The 26,460-nt window shown below is 41.5% G+C and overlaps 1 protein-coding gene across 18 annotated transcripts in view; it reads right to left on the reverse strand.

Annotated features, from left to right (window-relative positions):
• Nucleotides 1-26,460, reverse strand: part of MTMR3 (myotubularin related protein 3) — a 248,542-nt gene that overhangs the window by 143,083 nt on the left and 78,999 nt on the right. For 15 of the 18 annotated variants that reach the window (XM_033956412.1, XM_033956413.1, XM_033956417.1 and 12 more), the window contains exons 5-6: nucleotides 10,910-10,984; nucleotides 225-302 (exon numbers count right to left, since the gene is read on the reverse strand). In XM_033956412.1, coding sequence (XP_033812303.1) covers nucleotides 225-302; nucleotides 10,910-10,966 — 135 coding nt within the window. In that variant the 5' untranslated portion in view covers nucleotides 10,967-10,984. The remainder of the gene's footprint in view (nucleotides 1-224; nucleotides 303-10,909; nucleotides 10,985-26,460) is intronic. The other 3 variants (XM_033956430.1, XM_033956418.1, XM_033956419.1) reach the window with 1 other exon arrangement.

Consider the following 26,460-nt stretch of genomic DNA (forward strand, 5'->3'; position numbering starts at 1 on the left):
AATTCAACATAATTCTTGTTCATTGTATTATATACCATGTCATAGTTGTATTCTATACATTCTCAATGATTAATGCACTAGTGATATCCACTGAGTGCTTTTCTGTTTTCTATATATGAAAAATTTCAATAAAAACACCTTGACTAAAAAAAAAAAAAAAAAAAAAAAAGATGCCCAACATATGACCTCAAGATCCAAACTGATGGTGTCCACATGTCAACTACCTGAAGATTCTCCTCCTCTCGGATCAGTTGCTTCCTGGGGAATATCCGATTGGCCTGTATGCACTGAGTCTCTTCATCCTATGGAAGCAAAATCTGGCTCAGTTAGAAATGAGAGAAGTGATATCATAAATGAACTAACCTCTCTTTAGGTACTATCAAGCACATTATGAAAGAGAATTATCCTGTGAACTACTAAAAATTCTACTAATAAATAATAGATAAAAAGAGCTCCAAGTCTAACCACCTACTGATGTTCCTCAGCAGATTGAAATTTAGAAAGGAGCTCAGCTTTGGAATAAGAGAAAGTGCACTTCACAATTTCTGCCTGTCAGTTGTCAGTTATTACAGCTTTAATGACAACTGCTTATGCAGGTCAGCTAGTTACAAATGGTAAACACAGAAGAATAGGAAGCAAAAGGCCAAAGTTTAGGCATAACTACTGCCAGGACCAAAATTTGATAAGTACTGCAGTGCTGTTGCCGTCGTCGTCATGCCTCTATTCAGGCCTGGCATTTGTACTCCAAAGTGGTAACACCGGCCACAAAGCAGCAGTAGCAACTTGGAAAAGAAAATTTCTGACAGGCTCTGTGGTGTTCCACCCTTTTCTCAACAGATTCCCCACTACCATGAGATTGTATGCAGAAAGTACAGTGCTGTAGGTCCTGTCAAGGGCTAACACGATTCAGGCTGAATTTTCTTTTCAAAATTACTGCTGCAAGTCTGGTATGGTTCTGGAGGACAAAAAGCACAGAAATGTGGAAACAAGTGGGGACCACAGAGTAAAGATTTGGGCAGGAACCTTCTTCCCTCAGTCTTACTGCTTATGGCCATGTACAATTTAAAATCGGTCCTGGGAACAAATAAAAATGACAAATAAAAATTAAGAAACTTCAATCTGCACTGCCCTATCCTATACCTTGGAAAGCACACGCCCTCTGATAGATATGACCATGAGGGAAGCAGAACAAAACCCAAAACATACTGCAAGCCTCTACTAACAAAGGAAAAGACCAAGGCTAAGGCTACATTAGTCCAATATGCTATTAATCAAGAAGGATAAATAAATGTCACAAAGTACACAAAATCAAAACTGAAATATAGAAACTCTGATTTCACTCTGTGACATTTGTCAGCAATACTGCTTAAGTTCCAAACCAAAAACCTCCAGATTTCAATCTTTAGCCTTAGTGCTCATCTTGTAACTTCCCCTGCTCCTTTGCATCTCTAGCATAGTCAGAACCTGTACTAGGATTCTGGAACTATAAAATTTCATTTCCAATTACAGTACTTGGTGATTTTTCATCTTATTTTATATCCCATCTCCACCCTAAAGTACAACACAGTTACCTACCATAACAGGTATTATCCAGGGACAGCAGGCAGATATTCTCACATGTGGGTGACGTTATCTACGGAGCCCGGTATAGACAGTGGTAAAGTGTACTGTTACTTTAAGCTTTTAGGAAAGCTTTGAGACTGCTCGCACCGCACATGTGCAAGTGCCTTCCCGCTCAACACCGGCTCGCAAGGTAATCAGTTCTATGCTTAAGTGAAGAAGACAACTAGGGGAGGTGGGTGGGTTATGAGAATATCTGTCTGCTGTCCCTGGTTGACACCTTTTATGGTAAATAACTGTTTTATCCTTAAACAAGCAAGCAGCATATTCTCACATGCGAGACTTCCTAGCTTGAGTAAAGGGGAAAGAGGAAAAGTTGGCCTCTAAGAGCAAATGAAACCAGCAAATGAAACAAACACTTGTTGCCGCGCAAGAAAATCAGATATACTGTCTGATACAAGTAGGCAGAGGCAAGGGAAGGAAAATAAAGAAAGACTAGTCAGAATAATAATAATAACAACAACTTTATTCTTCTATACCGCCATAATCTTGCGACTTTTAGGCGGTTTACAACTGAAGAGAGCTGGACAATCAGCGATTTACAATATTACATTACATTACATTTGTGATTTCTATTCCGCCTGTGCCTTGCGGTTCTAAGCGGATTACAGTTAAAAGAGATCAGGACATTACAACGATTTAAGTAAATTACATGTTGTGGTATAGAAATACAAGTATAAGATATCTGGATTTATCGATAGTATAACTTGACAGGGTTCAAGTAGTTACAAGGTTCAGTGGGGAAAACAATATAGGCAACTGAAGAAAGATACCTAACTTTGAAGGAATCAGTTAAGTGGATACCTAGGGGAGATGCTTATTTAGGAGAAGGTTAAATGGATACGTAAGGGAGATGCTTATTTAGGAGTTTGGATATTTTTTGTAAATGAGGTTCAAGGGGATGACTAGTGTGTTATTTGCTGGGGAAAGTGCATGTGCGATTGGGGGGGGAATATTAAGTAAGGACGTGTTTTTTGAAAAGAAATGTTTTGATTTCTTTCCGAAACACTTTGATGTCTGTTGTTTTGATCATCAGTTTGGTGATGGTGGGGTCAATTTTCGCTGCCTGAGTTGCTAGAAGGCTGTCGTAAAGTTTCTTATGCAGATAGAGAAATTACAGTATACAGAATCTTAGAAGTGCAGCAATTATAATATACAGTTTGTTTAGAAATTCAGGGAGGTCCTTTTTGATAAAGTTGTGAATTACATAATACTGTTTGTTTAGAATTTTTTCAGGGGGGACATATTAGGTAAAAGAAAAGGAAAAAGAGAGAGGTGTAGTTGAAGTTTAGTTGAAATTTTTGTCGAATAAGGCAGTTTTTATGGTTTTTCTAAAGGTGATGTAGGTCAGTTCAGCTCCATTTATGTAATTGTCCAGCCAGTGTTGTTGTTTGTTTGCTTGGTACTTAAAAGTTCTGTCCAGGAAGGTTTTGTATTTATAGCCGGTAATGCTTGGATATGTGAATAGATTGCAATTTCTGGTTTGTCTCGTGGGACTGTATAGTACGAAGTGTGATAATAGGTATGTGGGGGCTAGTCCCCATACTAGCTTGAAGCATATGCAAGCGAACTTGAATATTGTTCGTGCTTCGAATGGCAGCCAGTGTAGTAGTCTGTAGTAGGGGCTGACATGGTCATTCTTTAATCCAAATATCAAGCGGACTGCCATGTTCTGGACTATTCTAAGTTTCCTCAGTTTTTTTGGGGGAATGCCCATATAAATGATGTTGCAGTAATCCAGTGTAAAAAGTACTAGTGATTGCACTAGTTACAAGTAGTGATACCAGTGTAAAAAGTACAAGTGATTGCACTAGTTACAAGTAGTGATAATGGGTCAAAGTATTTTTTGATGGTCTTTAGTTTCCATAATGTTAGGAAACACTTTTTTACCACCGAGTTCGTATGTTCAACCATTGTCAAATGTGTGTCTAATGTGACTCCCAATATTTTTATTGTTTTGGTAATCGGGTAGTCATGATCTTTTATATGTATCGTTGTTTTGGTGATTTTGTCTGTTGGGCTTGCAAGGAAGACTTTAGTTTCAGCTTGAAATTAATTGTCCAGTGTTCTATTTCAGTCATAATATGAGAAATGTATTCTGAGGTCTCGTTTGTTATGCTGTTCAGTGGGATTAAAATGGAAATGTCATCTGCATATATGTAGTCCTCAAAAAAGGGAAGAACCCAGGGAAAATTATATGTATGGATGTTGTAAAATAAGAGACAATCTCATTGTGGCAGGGGAATCCAAGCATAGGCAAGAGAGACGCCATAAAGATTCAAGAAGAAAACAGATGAATACTGGCAAGTGTTCTTATATGGATGACCAGACCAAAAAAAGAGCAAATGAAACCAGTCATGTCTCAGGTAGATACAGATGGGTAGTGAAAGGGAATTTTGCCTAAAATGAAAGCATGGTTCCCGTTAGATAGAATAGTTTTATAAGGAAAAAAAAAAATCACCCTAGTAAGGACAGAAAGTTGTTACTATGGATTATAGAAAGTAAATGGAAAGAAATAGTGGCTGACTGGGGGCAAATCCAGATGTTAAAAATGCTCTAAAGCAGGGATGTCCAACCTTTTGGCTTCACTGGGCCGCATTGGCCGAAAAAAAATGTTTCTGGGGCCGCACAAACTTTCAAACACTGCAGCAAGACACAGAAGGGAGCCAGCAAGATGGTAAACACCTGGGGGCAGCAGAGGAAAACACTGCATCGCCCTCGACTGGGGCCGCACAAAATAGTTCACGGGTCCGCATGCGGCCTTCAGGCCGCAGGTTGGACACCCCTGCTCTAAAGAGAGCCAGTGCAAGGATAGTAAAGGAGAAGTAGTACTTAAGAGATGCTGGAAAAAAGGGAAACCAGCAAAGAAGTTTAGTAAAGGAACGGTGTAGGGAATGGAAATGTTGGATATATCCATAGGGAAGGGAAGGAAAACAGAAAGGGCTATGAAAATTTATAAGCAGAAACCGGCCTCATCTTCTACTGAAAATAAGAGGAGAGTAGTGAGCTCAGAAACTTGAGGATCAAGAGATATAGGAATTTTTTTCAAATTAAAGGAAGGGTGGCAAAAAGAACTATCAAGAATCTGGTTGCAAATACTGGAGAACTACAGCAAGAAAAAAAACCAAGTGGACCAATGGAAGTAAACTGTAGATTGACCGGAGGACAGTTTGTTCCCATTTTTACTTTGAGATGGGAAAAGAAAAAGCAATAGAGAGAAAGAGTGTAATCGTGCAATCAGAAGGAAAAAGTACTGTGGCACAGATAATTAAGTGATTAAGAGAGACACTGAAAATAAATGATAGAAGAGCTGGCGATGGAAAAGAAAGTTCACTAGCCCAGCGGAAAAGAATTGTAGACTTAGTAGGAGGCATTATTTTTGCATTGTAGCAATACAAGCCAGAGAAACAATAGAAAGCACACTGCACACATTATTTCCAGCTGAAAACATGTGATGTAACAATGAGTAGAAGAAACTAGGCATACTGTCATGTAGGAATGAAAACAATATTACCAGCAAATAAATGCACAGAGTAGGCTTTAGAACCCTGAAGGAATGCATAGCAACTACTGCAGACAGCGCCAGGTGCCCAATAAAAGAAATAAGTTAAATGTAACTTACTAGAAGAAATGGTCGCAGCGAGCTACAAAATCAACATCACAGGATGTGAACGTTAGCGTTGACAGAGAACCGAAATAGATTTTGATTGTAAATCCCTTGGATTTCAGCATCATAGTTACCACCAGGCCATTTTGAATTGTGCAGCAGGAAGCCTTAGCCAGGAGAGGAGCTCTGTTTCCTGTGAGCCACAGAGAAGAATGGAAAGTCAAGAATGAAACTCATAACTCATCAGCGGGGTATGGACTAGCAAACGATAAGAGAGCTGAAGTGGGAGTTGAACCAGGGTCAGTCTACATCAGTGGTTCCAAACCCTGTCCTGAAGGACCACCAGCCAGTCGGATTTTTGGGATAGCCCTAATAAATATGCATGAGAGAGATTTGCATATAATGGAGGAGTCGGGCCAGCAAATCTGCTCCATGCATATTTTATTAGGGATGTCCTGTAAATCTGACTGGCTGGTGGTCCTCCAGGACAGGGCTGGGAACCACTGGTCTACAGTACTTGACCACTGCACGATGTTTCAGACGTGCTTTCTTCTTGTCTGTTCTCAGGTATATTCCATAGCAGTATTAACAGGTAGAAAAATAGCAACGTTCTGAAGGGAGAGCGATATTTACATAGGAATAGAAAAAAAAAAAAAAGACTTAAAAGGCATGTCCTAGCATAAGTATTGGAACAATACCAAATGAAGAAAAAAGGAAGTTGTGTAGCGATCCATATTGGATTCTGAAAGATGCAAGTATGAACCCTATTCATAGTCCAGTGAATGTTCCAGAATGGGCGAGGAAAGGTTCAAGAACAGGTCTAGAATTATAAAGTTAGACCCTAATGTAGGCAGAGACAGCCAGAAAAAGATGAAATCATCCTAAATAGGCTGTGCAGTGGCCTCCTCCTTCTCCCCAAGGTCATTCCCAAGCCTCCAAGTTCTTTAGAATAAAGCAGACTGAGATGAAGGTTATCCTTTTGACATTAGTAAATGGGCAGTAAGGTAAGATATTCCAAAAGAAATAGGGTGACTATCTCCTGGACTACTTTATTAGCATTGATGGTAAAGTGGTAGACGTTCTGTGTTGAAGAACCTGGTTGATCCTGCTGAGGGAACATAATCAGTGAACCATCTTATATGGTATTCTCCGTCTTTGAGGCCTCAGTGGAGAATATGGATGAAATGGTCAATGAATGAAAGATGATCCACTATAAAGGCTCTACACCAGTGGTCTCAAATTCAAACCCTTTGCAGGGCCACATTTTGGATTTGTAGGTACTTGGAGGGCCTCAGAAAAAATAGTTAATGTCTTATTAAAGAAATGACAATTTTGCATGAGGTAAAACTATAGTTTATAAATCTTTCCTTTTGGCTAAGTCTTAATAATGAAATTGTAATTTATAGTTAGAGACATAGGATCAAGAAACTGTTTTATTTTACGTTTGTGATTATGATAAACATACCAAGGGCCTCAAAATAGTACCTGGCGGGCTGCATGTGGCCCCCGGGCCACGAGTTTGAGATCACCGCTCTACATAAATGGTGAATCTCTCTGATAAATGGAAAAATGTGGGAGGTGATCAACTTAGGCTCTACTCCCAGATTGGATCCCTCCATTAGAGTCCTAGTAATGTAATAAGAAAAGTTGTGATGGGTGGGATAGACGATCCATCCTAACTCATTCTATACTTTTGATGGAGGTAGTATGATGTAGTGATAAACAGAAGCGTTGTGCCATGTTTAATAGGCTCTGCACCTATGGTGGATCCCTCCAATAGTTCTCAGTGGTGCTGTCAATGCAAACATTTACAGCAGAAAACAATGAGTAAGAGTCCAAGTTTCAAAGTGTAGATTATGGAGAAATCAATGATCCAGCTCAGTAAGATCAGTATCCACAGCTGGAACTAAAGGAAACTCTCAGTAGGGTGTGAGAGAGTCAATCTTGCTGGAAGCAATAGTAAGAGAAAGAGGGGTCTCCCAGCTCTTAAAGAGCGTATCCTGAAGAAGAATACAGAGGCAACTTAAGAAGTTCTGTAGGAAGCTCATCATAATCTAATGTATCAAAGATCTGCTCTGGGTTCAGTATCCAACTTCAATTTAAGAGTCAAAGCTTTTCCATAGCTGCCTGATATACTTAGGAAAAAAGAGGAGGAGGAGATGGATTCAAAGGGATTCCATATGATTCTGGAGCAGATAATGTAGGCTCACACTCAGTGTCAGTAGTGTGTGTGTGTGTGTGAAGACAGGACAGAATCCATATCTGGTTCCTCAGAAGATTCTGGATTGAAAAGCGTTAAGAAGTACTCTTTCGATGAAAAGATGGGTGATTTATGCCACTAAGTTAGCCACTAACTACTGGCAAGATGCCAGTGAGGAATCCACCCTGTGATGTTTCACAGCAGTGGTTTGCCATTGTCTTTTCCCATGCAGTGTGTGAGTCCACTGTGTCACCGCTACCCAACATGGAGCCCTTGGCATTCTCAGGCAGTCTCCAATCCAGATATTAGCCAGACCTGACCCTGCTTAGCTTCAGATGGTAAGAGCAGGCCTACTCAGGGCAGCCAATCCTTAGGCTCGTGGTAGCAGCGGATCAATGATGTCAAGGGGGAAGGAGAATCAGTACCATGTCATCATGAGATCTTGATGTTCATTGATGTTTTGATTAAAAAATTGGGAGTCGGTACCTGTGGGTCTTTATGTGCTATGTTCAGTGTGGGATTCAATGTTAGTTTCTGTATCACATGCGACTTGAAAATGTCACAGATATCCCTCTTGAAGAACTCCTTCAGTTGATCCCAGAAGGAGTGCATCAGTACCGCTGGCTCATCCGCCAGTACCGTCAATGCTGTTGAGGCTAACTCGATGCATCACATAATCCCCTCTGACATTGAGCAAAGAGAATAGATACACTGGTACCATATGCTATCAAGTCCATATATGTGCAGCAGGGTGTCAAAGCGTTGATACCTAAAGAGGCAGCACACTTCAGAACTGACAGCCTGCATCAAGAAATGATAGTATCGATGAGAGGCATGCATCAAGAGACTCGATGCTAGATATTCCAATGAGGCTATTCGATGTCGATGTCCACTGGTACTGACAGGGATCGGTACTACAGAAAAGTCTAAGTTGCTGGAAATCAGATTCCAGGTCTAATATTCTAAAAGAGAATAATATTTAGAAATAAGAAAAACACAGTTTGTTGTTTCAGTTTGTTTGTTGTTGTTTTTTTTTAGTTAGCCTCAGACTCAGGACCAGCAGAAGAGGACAATGGTAGAGTAAAAAGAAGGCTAAAAAGCCATCAACGCTGTTGGCAGGGGCAAAGGCTTTAAAACTGCCTAAGGTCCAATTCACATCAAATTATTATTATTTTGTATTTTTTTTTTAAAGAAAAGATGATAGAAAATAAAAACAAACAAATACAATTCTGGAGACCACATTACTAAAAGGATGTGCAGAGAATTGAGTCGGTTCAGCGAATGACCACCAGGATGGTCTCAGGAGGACTCAAGGATCTCCCGTATGAGGAATGGCTGGGTAAGTTGCAGCTTTACTCACTCAAGGAACACAGAGAAAGGGGAGACATGATTGAGACGTTCAAATATATCACGGGCCGTATCGAGGTGGAAGAAGATATATTCTTTCTTAAAGGACCTACGGCAACAAGAGGGCATCCACTGAAAATCAGGGGTGGGACATTTCATGGCGACACCAGAAAATATTTCTTTACCGAAAGGGTGGTTGACCGCTGGAATAATCTTCCACTACAGGTAATTGAGGCCAGGAGCATGCCAGATTTTAAGAAAAGATGGGATTGGCATGTGGGAATCTCTTCATGGAGGAAGTTAGGGGGTGGGTCACTAGTGTGGGCAGACTAGATGAGCCGTGGCCCTTTTCTGCCATTATTTTCTATGTTTCTATGTAAATAAGTAAAAGAACAGTAAAAATGAAAAAGTGAAGCTGGAAGACAACTCGAGGGAATGAATTTCAGATGTGTCTTCTTCACTCCATGGAAAATGAAAAACTGATGACCTTGCAAGCCGGCACTGGGCAGGAAGGCACTCACGCAATTGAAGTGCGGACAGTCTCGAACCTTTCCTAAAAGCTTAAAGTGATAGTACACTTTACTACTTTCTGTACTGGGCTCCGTGGATGACGTCACCCACATGTAAGAATATGCTACCTACTTGTCTAAGGATAACTAGTGTTATCACCGGGTCAACATTTTTTAACCCTAAAGCCTGGAGCCTTGTGATCATGGCCACTAGATGTCACTCTACAGCAGTGGTTCCCAAACCTGTCCTGGGGGACCCCCAGCCAGTCAGGTTTTCAAGATATCCCTAATGAATAAGCATGCGAGAGATTTGCATACCTGTCACCTCCATTATATGCAAATCTCTCTCATGCATATTCATTAGGGATATTTTGAAAACCTGACTGGCTGGGGGTCCCCCAGGACAGGTTTGGGAATCACTGCTCTACAGTAATGACCATGACTCCATCTGCAACATAAGAACTACCAGTACAAAGATGTAGTACATAACTTTGAAAATCGCACAAGTTCCTTTCTTCAGGTCACTGTGTGGTCTCGGCAACTGCAGCAACTTTGCCCACTATTTCTCTTTTCAATTTCAAAGCTCAAGAGGTCATCTCTACCTCCTGACTCAACATTATCATGGACTACAGACACTTACTGAGAGCCATAGAGAATCACAGTGCTGCAGAGAGACTGACACTAGTGGTGTAGATCTCACTGGAGAAAAGTCAAAATTGAGAGCACAGGGAGCAGAGGAAAAGAAGGGGTGATGTGGTCATTCATCCTTCATACAAACTACCTCTTACGCAATCAAATGTACTACCCTCCTCCGCTGCAAAGCACTGGATGGCTGTAATTGAAGCAGTAGCTAGCTAGAGGGAGGTATGACATTCATTTTTCCTCTTGCTGGTCAAGGTGTGACAAAGTTAAAAGGCAAACCAGTGTAAAAGCAGTCATTAGTATGGAGTTGGCAACTACCTTCCAAGGCTACAGAAAATCTCTCTCAAGACCCCTTGTTTTAAAAGGGTCACAGGCTACAGAGGTACCAGTTTTCTCATTTACTAGTATGGTTATAAGCAGCATGCATCACAAGATTTCAATGTCAAAATTAAATTTCCTAGGGTAATTGCCGTGTTGAATCAGCAACTGCACATCCTTTTATATTAACTAGATTATTCCATTCCCTCCATTAAATTTTTTCTCTCTATTTATAAGGAGAGGTAATATATAGCACAATTTATATAAAAATTACTGCTTGCCTAAAATGTTTCACCTGTAACTTTCACTTTGGTCAGTGAACTCTTCCTAGCCTGTGCTGATAGTGACAAAAAATTATGTCCACAACACTTCTTCCATTAGCATGCACTGTTCATGCTTCCAGTCAAAGGAAATGTATGAGATGCCTAAATGCTGTCTCAGCACATACATATAGCTTAAGCTAGTTAAAAATAAGGACCATCCACAAAACCTCAATTTCCTTCTTTCTAGCATCAAGCTTATGTATAGAGTGCTAGTCTCCAAGAGGAAAGCTTACAATTTTTTTAAAGGAAAACAAAGCAGTTACTCAACTTAATCAATGGGAGTTGCAATTTACAGGTGAATATTCCAGCTTGGGAGATGGCAATCAATGACATACATACTCACAATGTTAATTGTAGCTCCCATTGGCTTATTTCTTTGTTCAACAGTTTCACTGTCCATTTAATATATAGAGCAAGCCTATGACACAAAGAATATATAGAGAATAACGAAATAAGAGTGAAGTTTAGTTGTGTGTAAGACATGAATGCAGAACTCACAACTCTGAAGGACGTGGCAGGTTTTGGGCTATTTTTAAATTGTTCACCTTTCCAAATCTAAGTGCAAGGTGAAGTTATATTCAACGTCTCTGACTCAGAATGCTTAACAGTCTAACAATGCTTCTCAAACTTGTTGTGGGAATTCCCAACCAGCCAGATTTTCAAACTACCTATAAGGAATATTCATGAGAGATTTGCATGCAGTGGAGAAAGTGCATCTCTCATGAATATTCATTATGGATAACCTAAAAATATGACTAGCTGGGGATTCCCCCAGGACAGATTTGGGAACCACTTGTTTAAGGGCTAGATTTATTAACCTGAATTTTTGCTATTTAACACACGTTATTTGACACAGGTGTCATTGTCAATGGGAGACTATTTACTAATTGAATATATGCAAAAACATTTTTTAAATTACCATCAAGTATACAACCTTGATTAGAAATCTAGCAGCAAAAAGGGTCATAAACTTGCTTAGCAAATCATATAATAACTCTAATCCACAAAGAAGCAAGACAAGAAATGCTATAAGGAGAATTAAAAAAAATAAATAAAAAAAAGAAGGAAAGGGAGAAAGGGTACCTCAAACTAATACAGTATCAGCAAGTAACCATTAAATGGTACTTAGTCCTCCCCCTAGTCTATGAGCATCTAGAAATACAGTGGTGCCTCACACAACGAACTTAATTCGTTCCAGGAGCAAGTTTGTTATGCGAAAAGTTCGTTATGTGAAACGCGTTTTCCCATAACAATACATGTTAAAAAAAATAATTCGTTCTGCAGCATAAAATATGCTAAGATGACATAAAAAAAGATAAATTTGTCAAAATGGTGAAAATGGTGGCCTTGCTGAGGCCAAACTCTTTGACGAGGTCACACTGTTTTACCCCACATTCACTCCTTCTAATTATTTCCCGTTTCATTTCAACAGAAATCACCTTCCTGCTTTTTTTAGAAGCCATGATATATAAAAAATATTGAGTTTATCTTAAAAGGACGACTGTATACAGTGAGAGAGGGCAGTTAAGCGCAGTGACTAACGACTGCCTGCAGTGCCTGTGCGGAAGGATGCAATACATCGGCAGCTCGGGCGACTTCGTTGTGTGAAACGAAGTTCGTTGTGTGAAACGAAGTTCGTTGTGTGAAGTTCGTTGTGTGAAACGAAGTTCGTTGTGTGAAACGAAGTTCGTTGTGTGAAGTTCGTTGTGTGAAACGAAGTTCGTTGTGTGAATCAAGACATGAAGTTCGTTGTGTGCAGCGTTCGTTGTGTGAGGCGTTCGTTATGCGAGGCACCACTGTAGGTTCAAAGAAAGTAAGATTAGGCTCTTACCTGATAATCTTTCTTGTGAAATAGGTGTGTCATTCTGGACAAGTGAGTAGTGAACCCAAACCTGCACACTTTGCAGAAGGTATCAAGAGTTTTCAACTCCTCCTCCTTCCTCAGTGGAGTGCACTGCCCCCTTCAATTTGTACCAAAGTAGGCAATAGCCCCTACAACAAAAACAAGAAGGAGAGGTCCGGACGCTCCCCGATAACAGTTCTGTTCTGCAAGAAGAATACTAAACACAGGTAATAAACAATGTGAAGCAACCAAAACTAAAAAACAACTACAAGCTTAACATTTTAAGGAGCTCAAAGAGACTTCCAACATGCGATGTGTTTGGATCTCTCATTTACATTTTTTATTTTTTTATTTATTTATTTTTTAATACAGTTGTCTATACAATGTTCCCCCGTTCAATCACAGTTCGCGAATCATAAACTCGCTCATTCGTGGTCTGCTCAGACCGCCTTTTCCTGTAGTAAAGTCGGGCTACAGCAATAGGAGCTGCTTGTCAAAGCAGCTCCTGATTAGTGTAGTCCGACTTCACTACAGGAAGAGGGGTTGGAGCAGACTGCGAGGCGGTTGGAGCAGACTGCGAGTGATTTTCTTCACCCCCAGCGCTCCAGCTGCTCTCTCCAGCCTTTTGACAGGCGAAAAACTGCATTTGCGGTTTTTCAAAATTCATGGGGGTTCCTGAAACAGAACCCCTGTGAATTTTGGGGGGAGGGGGGAGTACTGTACTCCTGTAATCTAGCTGATCTGAAAATTTTCAGGCTACAATCTGCCATTTCTGTTTGAGACAGTATGCAGTAAGCAGGCAAGTCACAGAAACTACAGGTCAGAATGATATACCTATTTACAAGAAAGATTAGAGGTAAGAACCTAATCTTACTTTCTAGTGCCATAGATGTGTCATTCTGGACAAGTGGGACAAAAGGCATTTGACAAAGTACCTCATGACAGACTACTGAGGAAATTAAGAGTCATGGGATCAGAAGTAATTGTCCTTTTATGGATTCAGAAGTGGTTGAAAGTCAGAAAACAAAGTGGGTTTAAATGGTCAATATTTTCAATGGAGAAGGGTAAATAGAAGGATTCTCCAGGGGTCTGTGCTGGGCCTGCTGCTTTTTAACATATTTATCAATGATCTAGACATGAGAATAACTAGTGAGAAAATTAAATTTGCTGATGACACAAAATGGTTCGAAGTTGTTAAATCGCAAGAGGATTGTGAAAAATTGTTAGAGGACCTTGTGAGACTGGGTGTCAAAATGCCAAGTGCAAAGTAATGCATGTGGGAAAGAGGAATCTGAACTACAGCTATGCGATACTGGGTTCTAGGAGTCATTGCACAGAAAAAGGATCTAGGTGTCATTGTTGAGATATGTTGAAACCCTCAGCTCAATGTGTGGCAGCTGCTACAAAAAAATAGAATATTAGGAATTATCAGGAAAGGAATGGAAAACAAAGATGAAAATGTTATAATGCCCTTTTATTGCTCTATGGTACGGCTGCACTTCAAATCTCAAAAAAGATATAGCAGAATTAGAAGAGGTTCAGAGAAAGGTGACGAAAATTATAAAAGTGTGACAAGGCAGTGGCTGCTGCCAGAAGGATTCTGGGCTGTATAAAGAGAGGCGTAGTCAGTAGAAGGAAGAAGGTGTTGATGCCCCTGTACAGGTCATTGGTGAGGCCCCACTTGGAGTATTGTGTTCAGTTTTGGAGACCGTATCTGGCGAAAGACGTAAGAAGACTTGAGGCGGTCCAGAGGAGGGCGACGAAAATGATAGGAGGCTTGCGCTAGAAGACGTATGAGGAGAGACTGGAAGCCCTGAATATGTATACCCTAGAGGAAAAGAGAGACAGGGGAGATATGATTCAGACATTCAAATACTTAAAGGGTATTAACGTAGAACAAAATCTTTTCCAGAGAAAGGAAAATGGTAAAACCAGAGGACATAATTTGAGGTTGAGGGGTGGTAGATTCAGGGGCAATGTTAGGAAATTCTACTTTACGGAGAGGGTGGTGGATGCCTGGAATGCACTCCCGAGAGAGGTGGTGGAGAGTAAAACTGTGACTGAGTTCAAAGAAGCGTGGGATGAACACAGAAGATTTAGAATCAGAAAATAATATTAAATATTGAACTAAAGCCAGTTACTGGGCAGACTTGCACAGTCTGTGTCTGTGTATGGCCGTTTGGTGGAGGATGGGCAGGGGAGGGTTTCAATGGCTGGGAGGGTGTAGATGGGCTGGAGTAAGTCTTAACAGAGATTTCAGCAGGTGGAACCCAAGCATAGTACCGGGTAAAGCTTTGGATTCTTGCCCAGAAATAGTTTCAAGTTTACCTTTATTTGATGAATCGCTTATCACAATATCTAAGCGATGTACAGTTAAAAACCATCAGAGTGTGGTAATACATTTAGTTTACAAAAATCACTTAAGAGATAGACATACATTTAGTTTACAAAAAATCACTTAAAAGACTAACAAAGATTGACGAACAAGAAGGGGTGGGAAGAAAGGGGAGAAGTTACAATTTTGTTATCTGTTAGAGTTTGACATCAAAGGGTAAAAACACATTGGGTAGTAATGGGTTAAGATGAAAAAAGAAGAATACAGAAACCTAAAATGACTATGTTTTATAAGTCAAATGCGTCCTGGAATAAATATGTTTTTAAAATTTTCTTAAACGCAACAAGGTCTGTTTCGTGTTTGATAAAATTTGGAAGGGAGTTCCATAGTGTGGGTGCTTTTACAGAGAATATATCATTGCGTCTTGTGCCTATGATTCTTAGCGAAGGGACTGAAAGCAAATTTAATGAAGAGGATCTTAAAGAACGAGCAGATTTGTGTGGGACAATCATTTTTGCAATAAATTGGGGTTCATTGAAGCTTAATGTTTTGTAAACCAAAAATAATATTTTAAAGGTAATTCGATGGGAGCCAGTGTGATTTAATTAGTAAGGGGGTAACATGATCAAATTTCTTTGCATTGAATATTAATTTAACTGCTGTATTTTGGATGATTTGGAGACGTCTATTTTCTTTTTGAGTTATGTTAATTAGGAGAGCATTACAATAGTCCAGTTTGGAAATAATAAGAGAGTGAATTAAAATATTGAGTGATTTAGCTTCCAAAAAAGTAGAAATTGAACGTAAGAGCCGTAATCTGTAAAAACAGGATTTAACTATTGCGCTGATATGGTCATGAAAAGATAGATCAACATCGATTATTACACCGAGGATTTTCAACTTAGATACTGATTCTAATGGAATGTTATCAAGTATGAATGGTATTTTTTGAAATATGTCTCCTTTCCAAGTGAAAAGCATGGTTTTTGTTTTTTGGGTATTTAAAGCCAATTTGTTATTGTTTAACCAGGTTTTCATTTTTTCTAATTTGTCAGTGATAGTTTTTATTTCTTCTATGTTTTCTGGATTGAGAGGGTGCAGTAGTTGAATGTCATCCGCGTATGAAAAGGTTGTAAATCCTAGTGACTGTGACATGGTGATAAGTGGGGATAAGAAAATGTTAAATAGCAGAGGGGATAATATTGATCCTTGTGGAACTCCAGAAGATAAAGAGAAGTTTTCAGAATAGGATTCATTAAATTTAACTCTCGAAATTCGGTTTGATAGAAAGGATGTTAACCACTGTAAGACTTGGCCATCTATCCCTAGTGATTGCAGACGATTGAGAAGAATTTCATGATCTATGGTATCGAAAGCTGCAGATAGGTCTAAAGAAAAGAGTGCTACAGATTTATGATGGTCAAGAAAGTAATGAATATTTGTAACAAGACCAATCATAGAATATTCAGTGCTGTGATATTTTCGAAAACCTGTTTGGTTGGGGTGTAATGCGTTAGTGGTTTCGATGAATTCCGAAAGCTGTTCAAAAACCAGTTTTTCTGTCAATTTCATTAAGAATGGTAAGTTTGATATGGGGCGGTAGTTAGATGAGTCATCTGGACTGGATTTGAAGTTTTTTAAGATTGGTGTAACAATAGAGGATTTCCAAGTAGTAGGAACAGTAGAAGAAGAAAAACTTTTTTGTATGAGTGATAGAATAAATGGACCAAAATAAGAAAAATATTTCTTTAGATAGAACGGCGGAATAAGTTCCATAGGAGAACCTTTTAAATTGATTGACTTAAGATGTCTTTCAATGTCGTTTATAGTTGGAGTTCTGAAATTTAAGCATTTAGCTGTTGGAATGAAGAAGAGAAGAAGAGAAGAAAAAAAAAAAAAAAAATTTAAATTGAATCAGGTTGGGCAGACTGGATGGACCATTCGGGTCTTTATCTGCCGCCATCTACTATGTTACTATGTTACTATGTAAATGATGATATGACTTCCCTATGAGGAAAAGCTAAAGCAGTTAGGGCTCTTCAGTTTGGAGAAGAGATGGCTGAGGTGTGATATGATAGAAGTCTATAAAATAATGAGTGGAATGGAAAGGGTAGACGTGAATTGCTTGTTCACTCTTTCCAAAAATACTAGGACTAGGGGACATGCAATGAAGCTACTAAGTAGTAGATTTAAAACAAACCAGAGAAAATATTTCTTCAACAACGTGTAATTAAACTCTGGAATTCATTGCCAGAGAATGTGGTGAAATTAGTTAGCTTAGCGGGTGAAGGGGCACATATATTCTTTGTAGGTTTTTCTATTCCTGCTTGTGTAGCATATAAAAAAAAAAAGAAACTTGCTGAAACAGTTTTCATTTTGCCAAGAAACCACAAGGTCTTTTCTTTTTGTGTTCTGAGCTCTGTGTCCCCATTTTGTTCTGTAGTTGACTTGTTTTGATAAAAAAACATTTGTTAAAAAAGAAACATTGCTAGACCTTAGACAAGACAGTACTATATGCCATAATGAAAACTTCCCACTATTCCCCCCTTATGTTTGCTACCTCTTTCTAGTTGCTTTTATGTATCCTGTTACCAAATATGGTCTTTCCTACAGTCATATGCTGAAAAAACTGACCCATGTGAAATGCTATAAATATTTATGCAGTACTCTGAATAAATGGGACATTTCTTTGGCCATGCAACTGTATGTTTGTTCTTTTCTTTCTAATGAGATGCCCCCCCAATGCATAGGTACCAGAGACGACAGAGTATGTGTGTGAGGCAGTATTGGGATCTGAACCTTTTCAGCGGGATTTTTTAAAGTTTGGATAATTTCCTAAAAGGGAAGTCCAGAGGCCATTATTGAGATGGCTTGGGAAAATCTACTGCTTATTCGTAGGATAAACACAGAATCTGTTTTGCTACTTGGGATCTAGCTAGGTGCTTGGGACCTGTGTTAGCCACTGTTGGAAACAGGATACTGGGCTTGATGGACCTTCGGTCTGTCCCAGTATGATAATTCTTATGTTATGTTCTTATGTCACACCAAAGCAGTCCCTGGAGACTAAGACAGGATTGAGAAACTTGCCTTCAATATTGAGGATCCAAGGCCACATCTGTTCAACACTATGTTCACTCTGTGAACTTTGTAAATGTTATGAAGGATAGACCAGGTAGCCACCCTATAGATCTCATCAGGTCGAGCTGCTTGTGGTCTTTGCCCTTGAAGAAAAGCTTCTGGTTGAATGAGCTTTTGCTATTCGTAGCCATTTCCTGAAGACAATTTAAGCTGACTCAATGGCCTTGCAAATCCATCTGTAGATAATAGCCTTAGATGCCAGCCTGTCCAGTTTAGCCTGACTGGTGAGCATGAATAAATGATGGAAAAAGGACCCAACGGAGGAAAATCACCAGGCGCACAGGAAATGCCAAAAGGAATGCCACCGAGAGGTTAGAAAAGCGAAAGGGGAATACGAAGAGGGGCTGGCCAGGGAGGCGAAAAACTTCAAGGCATTCTTTAGTTACGTAAAGGGGAAGCGACCAGCGAGAGAGGAGGTGGGGCCGTTGGACGATGGGGATAGGAAGGGAGTGATTAAGGAGGATAAAGAGGTAGCTGAGAGGTTGAACACGTTCTTCTCATCGGTTTTCACGAGCGAAGACACATCTAATATACCGGACTCAGAGGAGCTCATGAGTGGGGAACAGGCCAAAAAATTGGAGCACATAGAGGTAAGTAAGGAGGATGTCCTCAAACAGATAGACAGGTTAAAATGCGGTAAATCACCGGGCCTGGACGGGATCCACCCAAGGGTTCTGAAGGAACTAAGACAAGAAATAGCGGGCACAATCCAGCATGTTTGCAACCTATCCTTGAAAACTGGTGAGGTACCAGAGGACTGGAAATTGGCGAATGTCACACCTATCTTCAAGAAGGGATCGAGGGGTGACCCCGGGAACTACAGGCCGGTGAGCCTGACTTCAATTATAGGGAAGATGGTGGAAGCTATGATCAAGGACGTCATTTGCGAGCACATCGAGAGGAATGGCCTACTGAGAACAAGCCAGCACGGATTCTGTAAGGGAAGGTCGTGCCTAACGAACCTTCTGTACTTCTTTGAGGGAATAAGCAGTCGGGTGGACAATGGGGAACCCATAGACATCATTTACCTCGATTTTCAAAAGGCTTTCGACAAGGTGCCACATGAAAGGCTGCTTAGGAAGCTATGGAACCACGGGGTGGGAGGGGATGTGCACAGATGGATCAAGCACTGGTTGTCGGGTAGACTGCAGAGGGTCGTAGTGAAGGGCCAATATTCTGACTGGCGGGGAGTCACAAGCGGTGTGCCACAGGGATCGGTGCTGGGGCCGTTACTCTTCAACATATTTATCAATGACCTTGAAAAGGAGGCAAAGTGCGAGGTTATAAAATTTGCAGACTATACCAAACTGTGCGGCAGAGTTAGGTCCAGGGAGGAGTGTGAGGACCTGCAAAGGGACCTGGACAAGCTGGAAGACTGGGCAAATAAATGGCAAATGCGCTTTAACGTGGAAAAATGCAAGGTCATGCATATAGGGAAAAAGAACCTGTTTTTCAACTACAAATTGGGGGGGGGGACATTGTTGGGAGACAGCAGACTTGAGAGAGACTTGGGTGTGCTGGTGGATGCATCACTGAAGCCATCTGCACAGTGCGCAGCAGCCTCAAAAAAAGCCAACAGGATGCTGGGCATCATAAAGAGGGGCATAACAACCAGGACGCGGGAAGTCATCATGCCATCGTATCGAGCGATGGTGCATCCACATCTGGAATACTGCGTTCAGTATTGGTCGCCGCACCTCAAGAAGGACATGGCGGTACTTGAGAGAGTCCAAAGGATAGCAACGAAACTGGTAAAAGGGCTGGAACACTGCCCATACGCCGAGAGGTTGGATAGGCTGGGGCTCTTCTCTCTGGAAAAAAGGAGGCTCAGGGGAGATATGATAGAGACCTTCAAGATCATGAGGGGCATAGAGAGGGTGGATAGGGACAGATTCTTCAGACTGAAGGGGACAACAAGTACGAGGGGGCATTCGGAGAAACTGAAGGGAGATAGGTTCAAAACAAATGCAAGGAAGTTTTTTTTCACCCAAAGGGTCGTGGACACTTGGAATGCGCTACTGGAGGAAGTGATCAGGCAGAGTACGGTACAGGGATTCAAACAGGGATTGGACGGATTCCTGAGGGATAAAGGGATCGTGGGATACTGAGGGAGGAGCTGGGATGTAACACAAGTATAGAAAGCTAACCAGGAAATAAATATAGAAACCCAACCAGGTCGTGCATGTGCAAGACCGGAGGGTTAGGACTTCGATGGGAAGATAGGACTTCAATGAGAAACCAAGGTGGCAAGGGAGCCCCTTCTGGTGATTCAGACAGGTCGTGACCTGTTTGGGCCACCGCGGGAGCGGACTGCCGGGCAGGATGGACCTATGGTCTGACCCGGCGGAGGCACTGCTTATGTTCTTAAGAGGCAAAATTCATTTAATGACTTCAAGATACCAAAGCAACACTCTCCACATCCAACATCTGGAGAACTTTGTCTTTCTTCTTTGACCCTGTGAAGATGAATGCCAGCAGGCACACTTCATGGTTGACATTAAAAAGCCAAAAACTACATTCAGCAAGAAGGAAGGCATCATGCGCAGGGAAATCCCTGCATATGAAATCTTAAGAAAGGGATCTCTGCAGGAAAGTGCCTGCAGCTCCGAGACCTTCCTAACTAAGAAAGCAGTCTTTACCGAGAGATCTATCAAGGATGCCTGCTGTAAGGGTTCATACAGTGCCTTAGTCAGTCTCTGTAGGACAATGTTAAGGTTTAGAGATGGAACCAGCTGGCGAACAGGTAAACGAAACTTGAGCATCCCCCTTCAGAAACCTAATCATGTCTAGGTGAGAAGCTAATGAGACTTCTTTTCCTAGAGCTCAAACACAAAATGTCAGCCACTTGAACTCTAAGTCAGTCGTTCAGAGCTTTTTGGCTTCCTGGCCCATGGGATGATTTTCCAAGGGCTGCTGAGCAGGGATGGTATACATCTATCAAAGAATGGAAGAAGTGTCTTCGGCAGCAGGCTGGCTAAGCTACTGAAGAGGGCTTTAAACTAGGTGATGGGGCAGGGTGATCAAAGCCCCCAGGTGAGTATAGCTCTCAGGTAAGTAAATCAATTAATACCTCTACAAGGATGGGAAAAGGGGGCAATGTCTGGAAAGCAGTATATACTAATGCTTGAAGTATGGGAAATAAGATTGTGGATCTAGAAACTGTGATGGAAGAAGATGAGTTGGATATAGTGGCGATCACAGAGACATGGTTCACGAACAACAATGACTGGGATGTAGTTATACTGGATTATAATATGTTCAAGAAAAACAGGGTAGGAAGGAAAGGAGAGGGAGTAGCATTATATGTTAAAGATCATATTAAAGCCACACAATTGCAGGATCTATAGGGCAAAAAGGAGGCACTGTGGATCAATTTGGCTTTTGATTTATTACTACACCCACTTGTCCAAAATGACAAACCTATTGCACTAGAAGATATACTGCTCTTTACTACATATTTTTAATAGACTCCACTGACAATGGTGCATTAAATCACAAAACACAGGCTAGTAAATCTAGCCAGAGGCAACAGAAGATGAAGAGTCTTGCCCAAGTTCACAAGGAGCATCAGTAAGAGAAGTAGAGAAGTGGGCTTCCCTAGTTCTTAGTCCATTCCGCCATTTCTAAAACACTGCTAGGTAGAGGGCTATGCACAAATGATTCACATACCATACTGCATTCATTAAAATGTACAACTAATGGGTTGGCCACTCTTAAAGCAAGGAATACTACATATTACTAAAAATATCTGGTGTTTCTACTTCAGGATTTATGAACAGAGTCAGTGATTTTTTTAAATTCCATGTGAACAAAGTAAAATATAAGTTTCACTTGAAATGCAATCTATTGCTTCTCTATATGGAATTTTACAGCAAATACTCAATTGTTTTTACCTCAGCTCTGTAATTTGAATATGGCAGAACTGAAAAATATCATGGTAAAAGGGATTCTAAACTAAACACACAATGTACTACTTTTTCTAGCTTATCAGGAACTATATCACTGAACTTGGATGCAGAATGTAGAGATATACAAACTCCTGCCCTAAGAAAGTATTAACAGTTCAAATTTCCTCACTTATGCTGACAGGGTTAAAAAAATAAATAAATAAATAAATAAATAAAAAACCCCTCAAGTTGGGGAAGAAAGAGTAGAGAATGACACTGGGATTGTTTCCCATGGTAAGCCACAGCTAACCGCGGCAAACCTATAGGAATGGGGAAAGAAATTGGCTGTCCCGGGTATAGAAACAAGGTTTTTCACCATCCCGCAGAGAAGTAAATGGACTTGTCCCCACAGTAAAAGATCTGCCGTTAGTCACCTACCTCCCCACCCCTCCCAGCAAACAGCTCCCCTCACTATCACAGGTCCAGCAGCCCCCCTCCCTCTTGTAGGCATAACAGCCCTCCTTCCCTCTCTCCTGTTTGCAGGTCAAAACTGGCAAACAAAAAAACTAAACTAAACCTTACGTTTATATACCACATCCTCTCCAAAAAGATAGAGCTCGGCATGTATTACAGAAACTTTAATATAAAGAAGGAAAAATATAATACAAATTAGTGCTTATACAGATGGTAGCGAGATTTACATTTTTGAGAATAGCAAAGTTTTCATATGCTTTCGGAATAATTAGAATGAGGCCAGATTCAACAGCAGGGCAGAAAGGTTACTCCAAAGCTCAGTGATTTAGAAGAAAGCACAGTTACCGTAACAGGTGTTATCCAGGGACAGCAGGCAGCTGTTCTCACATATGGGTGATGTCACCGACAGAGCCCGGATGCGGAAGCCTCGCAAGCAGACTTGCTTGTAGAAACTAGAAGTTTCGAGTCAGAAGGTTCAAATGGAGGCTTCATCAATTGAGAAAACAACATTAAGGTCCCAAACCACAGGAGGCGGTTTGAGAGGAGGTTTGACATTGAAAAGTCCTTCCATGAATCTGGAAACCACCAGATGAGCAGAGGGGGGTTTCCCTTCAATAGGTTGATGGAAAGCCGCAATTGCACTGAGATGGGCTCGGATCAATGTAGACTTGAGGCCAGAAGTGGATAAGTGTAAAAGGTAATCCAAAACAGAAGATAAGGAGGAATGTTGAGGCTCCTTATGAGAAAACACACCACATAGAAAATCTAGTCCATTTTTGGTGATAGCATTGTCTAGTGGTAGGTTTCCTAGAAGCCTCTAAAATGTCTCTGACAGGTTGAGAAAACTAAAGAGGAGTTATGTTGATAGGTACTAAGCTGTCAGATGTAGAGACTGCAGGTTGGGATGAAGTAGAGATCCCTGACTATGCATAAGCAGAGAAGGAAAAACTGGTAGAAAGTATGGCTCCCTGCTGCTGAGTTGAAGTAGAAGGGAGTACCAAGGTTGTCTTGGCCACCGAAGAGCAATCAGAATCATGGTGGCATGATCGTTCTTCAACTTGACTAGAGTCTTGAGAATGAGGGGGAATGCATAGACGAAGAGATTCGTCCATTCCAGAAGAAAAACATCTGCCTCGAGGCGATGAGGAGAGTATATCCTGGAGCAGAACTGAGGCAGTTTGTAGATGTGGGGAGCTGCAAAGAGGTCTATCTGAGGCATTCCCCACTGTGAAAAAATGTGATGAAGAGGCAAGGAATGGAGAGTCCATTTGTGAGGTTTCAGAAGACGACTCAAGTTGTCCGTTGGACTGGAGGACGGCTAACATCATTCCACTCCACAAAAAAGGCTCAAAGATGGAGACAGCAAACTACAGACCAGTGAGTCTAACATCGATAGTGAGCAAACTAATGGAAACTCTAATCAAACACCAATTGGATAAGATCCTGGATGAGGAGAATCTACAGGATCCCCGTCAACATGGATTTACTAAGGGGAGATCATGCCAATCCAACCTGATCAGCTTCTTTGACTGGGTAACGGGGAAGCTGGATGTTGGGGAGTCCCTGGACATCGTGTACCTGGACTTTAGCAAAGCATTCGATAGCGTACCACACCGCAGGTTGCTGGGCAAGATGAGTTCAATAGGATTAGGTGACACATTGACGAAATGGGTTGGGAACTGGCTTGGAGGTAGGCTTCAAAGGGTAGTGGTGAACGGCACCCCCTCCGAAATGACGGAAGTGATCAGTGGAGTGCCACAGGGCTCGGTCTTGGGCCCGATCCTATTCACCATCTTTATAAGAGTCTTGGCAGAAGGGCTTCGCGGTAAAACAACATTATTCGCTGATGACGCCAAACTAAGTAATGTAGTGGGCAAATGCACAACGGACGAAAATTCAATGCCCGACAACATGATGCACGACCTACTCCTACTAGAGCGCTGGTCTAGGACCTGGCAACTCGGCTTTAATGCCAAAAAATGCAAAGTTATGCACCTAGGCAGCCAAAATCCATGCAAGACTTATACCCTTAATGGTGAGATCCTAACTAGAACGGTAGCAGAACGAGACTTGGGGTGATCGTCAGTGAGGACATGAAGGCTGCCAATCAGGTGGAGCAGACTTCATCCAAGGCAAGACAGATCATAGGTTGCATATGCAGGGGTTTCGTCAGCCGTAAGCCTGAAGTCATTATGCCATTGTATAGATCCATGGTGAGGCCCCACCTGGAATACTGTGTGCAATTCTGGAGGCCGCATTATCGCAAGGATGTGCTGAGACTTGAGTCGGTTCAGAGAATGGCCACCCGGATGGTCTCGGGACTCAAGGATCTCCCGTACGAAGAACGGTTAGACAAATTATAGCTATACTCGCTCGAGGAGCACAGAGAGAGGGGAGACATGATCGAGACGTTCAAGTATCTCACTGGCCGCATCGAGGCGGAGGAAGATATCTTCTTTTTCAAGGGACCCGCAGCAACAAGAGGGCATCCTTGGAAAATCAGGGGCGGGAAACTACGAGGTGACACCAGGAAATTCTTTTTCACTGAAAGGCTGGTTGATAGCTGGAATAGTCTTCCATTGGAGGTGATTGAGGCCAGCAGCGTGCCTGATTTTAAGGCCAAATGGGATTGACACATGGGATCTATTCACAAGGCAAAGGTAGGGGAGGGTCATTAGGGTGAGCAGACTGGATGGGCCATGGCCCTTATCTGCAGTCTATTTCTATGTTTCTATGTTTATTGACGGGAGGCCAGATGAATGGGAATACGAGTGTAGGCCTCCTTGAGATCCAGAGAGCATAACCAGTTGTTCTGATCTAGAAGGGGATAAAGGGATGCCAGGGACAACATTCAAAATTTTTCTTTGACTAAAAATTTGTCGAGATCCCAGAGATCCAGAATGGGCCGCAGATCGCCCGTCTTCTTCGGAACAAGGAAGTAATGGGAGTAAAACCCCCTTCTGCTGTTCCAAAGGAACTGGTTCGATGGCATGGAGACGAAGCAGAGCTTGAGCTTCCTGAAGAAGGGCAGTCTGAGATGGACTGGAAGGATACTCTCTTGGAGGAAGCTCTGGTAGAGCCTGAGTGAAATGAAGAGTCTCTGATGGTGGACAGCACCCAGAGGTCGGATGTAATTTTCGTCCATCGGTGGTAAAAATGATGGAGACGACCTCCAATGGGGGAAGGGAAGTTAGAGACAGAACGGTGGAGGTTATGCTTTGTTTTAAACAGTCAAAAAGGCTGCGTAGCCTTAAGGTGCAGCAGAAGGTTGAGATTTTTGTTGCTTCTGAGGCTGCTGTTTCTTAGGAGGAGGGCGAGTGTAAGGAGCCGTCCTCTGAGCAAAACGCCTCTGATAAATGGGAGGAGGGCATTTAGGCTTGGCAGGAGCTGGCTTTGGCTTTGATCTGACAATAGAAGCAAAGGATTTTTCATGCTCAGACAATTTCTTGGTGGCTGCCTCGTTAGATTCATCGAAGAGGTCATTGCCTGCACAAGGAATATTAGCCAAGCGGTCTTGAAGATTAGGATCCATGTCAATGGTACGAAGCCAGGCAAGGCGACGCATTGCTACAGAACAAGCAGCCGCCCGGGCAGACAACTCAAATGCATCATAAGATGACTGTAGGAGATGTAACCTGAGTTGTGATAGAGAAGCGATGACTTCCTGAAATTCAAAGTGCTTTTGAGTGTCTAAATAAGTGACAAATTTAGGCAAAAGAGCAATAAGGAACTAAAAATAAGTGACAAAATGGAAATTATAATTGAAGACTTTAGAGGACATCATGGCATTTTGATAGATGCGATGTCCAAATTTGTCCATTGTTTTCCCTTCTTTCAGGAGTAACGGTAGCATAAACCTTGGAAGGATGGGATCTCTTTAAGGAAGACTCCACAAGTAGGGACTGATGAGATAACTGTGAATTCTCAAATCCTTTACAATGGAGAGTTTTATATCTGGAGTCTAATTTTCCTGGAACAGCTGGAATTGCATAAGGAGTCTCCAGGCATCTGGTAAAAGTTTGAGACAAAAGCTTATGAATAGGAAGCTTAAGTGACTCCACTGGAGGTTGAGGAAGATGCATGACTTTGAGATACTCCTTAGAGTATTTGGAACCAGCATCCAATTGAAGGTCCAAGTCCACAGCCATCTGACGAAGAAAGGAGGAGAAAGATAGCTGATCTGGTAATGCCTTGCCTCAAGAAGGACTCGAGGATGT

Source organism: Geotrypetes seraphini, chromosome 8 (genome assembly GCF_902459505.1).
Source record: "Geotrypetes seraphini chromosome 8, aGeoSer1.1, whole genome shotgun sequence".
Lineage (NCBI taxonomy): Eukaryota > Metazoa > Chordata > Amphibia > Gymnophiona > Dermophiidae > Geotrypetes > Geotrypetes seraphini.